We start from the raw sequence: 7390 nt of genomic DNA on the forward strand, positions 1-7390 counted from the left end.
ATATTTTATCAGATCTTCTCCCATGTTTATTTTGAAAACAATGTGTTCTAAAAAAATAACCCTGAAATCTTTTTGTTGTTTTGTAGAATAACAGTTTTAAGTTTTTGTCTGACTATCCTACTAAACAATGGAGCTTTATCACGACATGCACAGATGTTTGGTGGATCAATGAGCTTTGAAATTGAGAAATCCGGCAATAATTTTATGGTAATAATTTCAATACTTAGAGTTGCATCTGACAACTGGCAATATTTGCCCATGATGCGAGCATGTAAGCAGAATAAAGATAACACTAAGTTTTGATTGACATCAATATTGAAAAATGTATTTTTTTAATTCTATTTTCTTTAAATTTGATTGTTGAAATTATAAATCTGTTTAAGCTTTCATAGATGAATATAATACCTCAGGACATGAATGATAACAATCCCAACTCCTTTATTTCCCATTATGATATAGTCATGCTAGCATCATTCCTATAACAAAATTTGTGTGTGCCATTAATTTTGTGTATTTGAGAATGCATTTATTGCCATAAATATAAATATTGATGCTAGAGATACAGGGATTGCTATTTCGGTGACAGCTGCAGTGAAGGCTTCAACGTCGAGTTCGTGCATCACTTTGTCTAATATTGTTAATGTTTATCCTTCTTTTGTAAATTCATATAATGAATGGAAGTTACTTAATAGTTATTATGTATTACCACTGTTCATTTCAACTTTATTGTATTGAAGGCAAAAATCAAAGTACTGACAGCCTGGAAGATTGGCACTGGTCCTTGTGGTACTGACTGTGACTACACTGATATTGAAAAATCTACTGCTACAGTTAGACATGATTTGATTAATAATTATGGTTCTGAATACCTTGGAGTATGGCAAGGTGAAACAGGTTTATATGGTATTAGTACATCTAGGAAGTATGTAAATAAGACTGATGAGGTAAACAGTCACATCATAGAAAAGGTACAATTATTGAACCGAGGTCTACATTGGGAAATGGATCAGGCTGATATTACTGCCACAATTTCACAAGGCACAGACTACATGGATATGAAGTAAGAAAAAAATAATCATATTGTTACGGCCAGAATCACCTTTGAATTGTAGCCAACAAAAGACAAAAAATAATAATAAAATTTAACAAGATTTACTATTATTATACACAGGTTTACAAGAAGTATTACACAAAAAGAAATGTCAACTTAAATGTAAAAGCATATGTCCGAAATCTTCTCGGAAATATCCAATCAAAATATTTCGTCCAATAGGTCACAATCTTGTATGATGTTGTTTGTAAAATTAAAGTGTCATTCCAACTGCTGAGAATATTGATGTCTAACGATGTCTATGTAAGGAAGTTGAACTTCAGTGTCTGTATATATATAGTTGTCACGGAAATCTCTAGACACTGTAGAAAGGAAAGTTCTAGAAAACTGTAGAACGGAAGTTTCTAGAACAATGTAAGACGTTTAGATAACGCATATTTTATTATAATCATTCTGGAATCGTTATGTAAGTCAAATTGACAGTTCCAATCATTCCATCAGCATCTATGATTGTTCCAGTGATTTCTGAACTGCACAGTTATAAGATTATTATGTAAACAAGTATAACACAAAAAGAAATGTCAACTTTACTGTCAAAACATTTGTCTGAAATCTTCTCGGGAATATTCAATCCAAATATAACGTCTAATAGGTCACAATCTAGTATGGATGTTGTTTGTAAATTAAATCTATAAAAACAATTTAAAATACATGGGCTCGATAATATGTATCATCATTTTGTGTGTGAAAAAGAAAGAATTTCGTCATTGGGACGTGGATCAAAGCAGCTAGGAAGAAGAACCATTTATTGATATATTCGACCAATGAAATATCTTTCATATACTTAAAAGTTTAAAGTGATGATAAAAATATTTTTTTATATATGACATCAAAATCAAACAGAATAGAAAATCTTCGTTACATAATTGCACATGCGTGTATGTGAATTTATATATGTTAATATTAGGGAATTGACCATCAGCATTCTACATAATCTGAATGGTTAATAATTGATGAAATACCTATGAAATGGTGATACATTATTATGGGTCCATTTATTGTTAAATATGTTTTTTTGGTACTTTTTTGTAATTGAGATATTTTGTCTCAGTATGTTATAAATCAAATATCCGAATTTGAGTCAATCTGATAATACATTCCTTGTTGGGAACATGTCGTAAAATACATTTACCATCGTTAAGAAATCTTCTTTGTAGTTTTATACAGTACATTTTCAGTTCTTTTTTTTAAAATGTTTTTTGTAGATTTATTGGAAAGTATTGGGTGACCTCAACAGTTTCTCAAGATGTAGATCCTCAACAGGAAATATGGATGCAGACAAAGATTAGAACTGCTGTTAGGAGTGACACACAGATGAGTAATCGTAGTCCAGTATTGCAAATTAAACCATATCAAAGGTTTGTAACTTAGACATATGCATATATTTACAGATCTAACACTGTTTTTTTAAGACGAATTATATATACCGAATGCATTTTAACCATCACTGGCGATCAGACTAATAACATCTGTCGTTGTGACGTCACTGGTTCAGATGGGTATAATGGTTTACTTTTATAAACGGTGACTTAAATATAGAGCGGTCTCGTCGACATTCATACCACTTCTCCTTTTATCTGTGTAATACAGATAAAACCGTACCTTATGTTTGTAACATAACGAAAGTTTTTTCTTAAAGTTTAAACATCTGTTTTCTGCTTTATTTTAGTCATTTTTGTGTTCAGCAAGTATTGATATTTCGACTAGATGAGAACGTTTTAGTTTATTTATACATGAAATTATAATAGAATGATTCAATGTTTTAAAAACTGGCAGCAGATGGACTATGATCAGTAGCAGTATCTTTCATTCTTTTCAAACTTTTAGTGGAACCAAGTTTGTTACAAAAAAGTCATGTACAATGTACATATGATTAATTTTCAAGGTTTCCAATTAACAAAACTACAACAATTAGTGTTAATTACATTGACCAAGATGATGATATAGTCCGATGTGAGTTTTCTAGTTATGGAACAAGTAATGGAATACAGATACCAAATGGATTGTCAATGAATAAGGTAACTATAAATACTAGTAGTACTACATATTTTGATGCTCTACACTTAAATCGATAGAATTTTCTCACGTTTCCAAATGTTGAAAAAGTATGAATATTCCAAGTCCTGCAACAATTTGTTAATAAAATTAATATGTTATTGCCACTTTCATTCAGATACAAAACTATTTCCTTTTTGTGTGTTTATAAAAAAAACACTATCTGCTTGATACAGGAACACATGTTCTCTCTTCGATTAATATAATGCCTAATTTACATGTTTTCCAAGTGGTTCACAATTTTTTTCTTAAATGTTTAAAGGAATTAAAGGAATCACAACTAGGTTTCAGAGTGATCTAGAAATTACGTATTCCATGGGTGGTGGGATTAGAGGTGGATACTATATTCAAAGATCACATACAATATAACTCTCTTTCCTCTTGCAAAAGTATAAAACATTTGACTTTTCTACACTTTACACAAGTATTCTTCATCTAAACTTAGGTTAAACTGATATAACTGATCTTAGTTTGTTTCATTAAAATGAATAGCCAAGATAGATACAATCATCTAGTTTGAAGGATGGACAACACATACTTTCTGAAAACAAAAATACCCTGAAACAGAATTCATCAAGGTGCTTGATTTCTTATTTGAGAAGTATGAAGGACATGTTTTTTCTACAAACAATATACATTCCTATTGAAACCAACTGTGCTACTCTTCTTGCTCACTTGTTCCTGTACTTGTATGAGGCTGACTTCATACACAGATTCTTGGGAATAATTCAGAGTTTGGTCATTATTTATCGATCAAGAAATAAATCATCTAAGTCCCTCAATTTATTAACTTGCATCTAGAAATGATGGTCGGTTAAGGACAAAACTGTTCACCAAGAGATGATTTTAGCCTTCTGATTATTAACCCTAAATTTATATTAAGAACAATGCTGTAGACAAAATCGTTATGGAAATAGAAAAAAAACCTATAAAATATAAGTCCTTACTAAAGGATTCTTTGTCTTCTACATCAATTGTTTGAGCCGTCCTTACATTTTTAGCATTTGACAAGCACATGTCTTGTTCGACCTGACAACAGTGTCTTAACTATATCCCTTCTTACCAAGTCTATTTAAAGGTTTTGTTAGCTTCTGAGGTGTATACTGACATGTTTGTAGTAAAGAATATTTCCATAACACATTGGAGCCTTCTTTACATTTTTAGTATTTAACTAGCATATGTCTTGTTCAAAAGTTTTTTATATACTTTAAAAGCATATCACATACGACAAAAAGTTTTTTTTCGTTATAAATACTTTATTTCTACACAGTCTAACCTGTTCTTCAAAGCTTCATATAATTACTCGCAAAGATGTTATACTTAAGGACTGAGTGTATACATATAATATTTAGGCGCAATTACTTCATATTAAGTAAGTCACCTTAAAAAAACCCATCAACAACCACCACAGTCATGTAGAGGTTAAAACTTTAAGCAATTTAAGATAAAATATACAAACAAGTCTGTTCAATCATGAATTTAATGACAACTACTAAGATAATTATCGTAGGCGCTTCTGAGGTGAATACTAAGTACTGACATTTTAGTGCTTTATAAAGAATTTTTCCATAAAATAATGAATGTGAAATACCTGAACGTATAGGTAGTCTGCATGTTGAGTTATATTAGCGAATGATGACCTTTTACCGATGATAAAATTAAGTAAATGTTTTGACTAGTTTGTGATATCGAAAACCGTGGTGAAATAATTTTTCAGTAATACATAAATTTTTCTCGTTAAAATCTAAAACATTGTTACATACACGAGCTCATCTTATATCATAAATTTTAATATTAAACTTTCCGTTAATGGTATAGATACCAAGAGCGAGGATAGGGTAGTGGTCATTGTTAGTATTAGCTTTATTTAAAGTGAGTTCAACAGGATAAATTTCTTTAGTATACACACTGAAGTCGTCATTATTGAGATCCAAAATGTCATCCAAATATCTAAAAGTATTATTAAATGTGTGTATCAGATGTTGTTTCGATGGGTCTTTGCTGATCTTTGTCATAAGTTTTAACTCATAGCAATACAAAAATAGGTCCGCAATAAGTGGTGCACAGTTAGATCCCGTATGTACGCCTTTTTAAAACTTTCATTTTCGTATCTTAAACTTAACGCTCCTGTAAAATGCACTCCAGGGCCCACAAAAAGTAATGCTTTCTAAAATATGATTTTAGATAAAGGTGGTGTGTATGGCACAACGTACATGTGCATACTGTCGAATAGTTTGTATTCAAAACACTTGTCTAATGTGGTTCCAATTTAATACCTGACAAACTACGACATATGAAGTCTCATTATAACACTAGAACTAAGTTGAACCTTTTGTAAATGTTACTAGGCTGACTGTATCATTACATTTGATGTATCAGTAATTGAATATAAAGTTGGAGACACAGGAATTATTTTGGTAGATGTAATGGATTTTAACAAGCATGATGTAGAACTCGTATCAGGAAATCACACAGAAATATTTTCCACTGGGAATAGTGCCACAAGTAGATCTCTTAGTGCAGTTCCATTACAGGCAAGTTGTATTATTCTCTTATTTAAGGTAGCACAATACACAGATTTTATATGTCCCTAATCACATGGGAAAATCAAATGACAAAACACATAAAAACGAATGGACAACAACTGTCATATTCCTGACTTGGTATACATTTTCAAATGTAAAGAATGGTGGATGAAACCTGGTTTTATAGCGCTTAACCTCTCACTTTGTACGACAGTCCTATCAAATTCCGTTATGTTTACAATGATGCGTGAACTAAACAGACATAATAAATAAAATAGTCCAAATATGGGTATAACAGTAATCATCGTGTTACAATTTTTAAAGAAACAATTTAAGAGAACACAAAAGCATCTATCAATAAAAACACATTCAAAATTGAAAATAAAATAACTCGACAGATGCATATATGGCTAAGCAGACAGATACATAAGTCCGATTTCTAATTGGAAACAATTTTTGAAAGTGTTTACGATACAGTCAATGTACTGTTAGGGGGTGGGGTGGGTGCCCGCTTGCATGTGTAATCTCGTTATATTCTGTATGTGCCTGTCTTAAACCAGGAGCTTGTAATTCAGTATTACATATATTTCTTATTCACTATTTGGTGCATAAATTAGGCGTTAGTTTTCTCGTATGAATATTTTTTTACTTGTCAGTTCGGTGTGTTTTATAGCTTTTATATATATATAAATTTAAGTTAAGTTAAGTTTTAAATACGAAACTAAGTTATTAAATCAGAAGCTAAATTCTTACTTTAAAATAAATTTGAAAATAGTTTATACTTTAACAATTTACATACCAGGGGAATAAAATACAATGATGTTTCAATTATTTATTCCAAAACAGCTATCTATATTGAAGTGTGATATGTGATGTTGGTAGTACTAGTTTGCGGTCTCCCCTTTTTAACTCCAACATCACGTGCTGATTGGAATTATTTTATTCAGCTTTGAAATTTTATCGTCAATTTTGAATTTTCTAAAGTTACTTTTTATTGGTCAACTATTCTCTTTTTATGTTATAGATTTCTTTCTCATATGATTGTTTCTATATAGGATTTCTGAGTAATGTATATGTATTGTGTATTCGTATGAATACTTTGTAAAATGCAAATAACATCAAATCTTAATATAAGATCTATTTTGCGAATCAAATCCCCTGTTTTCATTAGTAATTAGTTCCACAGTGAGGAACCTTAGCGTCATTATTGTAGCGCTAATAAGGGACATTGTTCACAACCAGTAGTGAAATACAATATTTAAAGTTGAAAAAAGCCTCTGCTGTGTATTCAGTCTTCTATTTATCTTAACTTACTCACGAAGACATGTAAATTTGTATTCGACATGGCTACTTATTTTATTTTATAATGAAAAAAGCAACAAATCAACCAATCATTCATTACTATACTTGTTAGATATCTACGATTTATCTTAAAGTATAATTTTCTCTTTCAAACAAAAATGCATCAGGATCAAATACATTTACTGTAATATTTCTAGCAGTACAAATTAAATAAAAATCAAAAATATTTCTTCAAGTTTTCTTCCAAATTGAACCAATATAATAAAAAAGGTTTTTTTTCCTTAAATGATGGTTGAGATGGGTCACTGTTATAATGTACTAAAAAAATCATCTTTTTATTAATATTGATATAACTTTTCATGGATATTTTTTTTCTTTTTTGACAGTTTTATTTTGA

The 7390-nt window shown here is 30.4% G+C and overlaps 1 protein-coding gene across 1 annotated transcript; it reads left to right on the plus strand.

Annotated features, from left to right (window-relative positions):
* Window positions 1-261: 261 nt before the first annotated feature.
* Window positions 262-2482, plus strand: LOC134710873 (uncharacterized). The gene is made up of 3 exons (XM_063571283.1): window positions 262-267; window positions 738-1060; window positions 2317-2482. The coding sequence occupies exons 1-3, from the start codon at window positions 262-264 to the stop codon at window positions 2480-2482; spliced, it is 495 nt and encodes a 164-aa protein (XP_063427353.1).
* The last annotated feature ends 4908 nt before the right edge of the window (window positions 2483-7390 follow it).

The sequence above is a fragment of the Mytilus trossulus genome, chromosome 3 (genome assembly GCF_036588685.1).
Source record: "Mytilus trossulus isolate FHL-02 chromosome 3, PNRI_Mtr1.1.1.hap1, whole genome shotgun sequence".
Classification (NCBI taxonomy): domain Eukaryota; kingdom Metazoa; phylum Mollusca; class Bivalvia; order Mytilida; family Mytilidae; genus Mytilus; species Mytilus trossulus.

What these genes read in the sequence shown, in the direction of transcription:
- LOC134710873 (XM_063571283.1), top strand. An exon ending in ACAGACTACATGGATATGAA is followed by an intron (nt 1,061 to 2,316) that starts GTAAGAAAAAAA and finishes TGTTTTTTGTAG; the next exon opens with ATTTATTGGAAAGTATTGGG.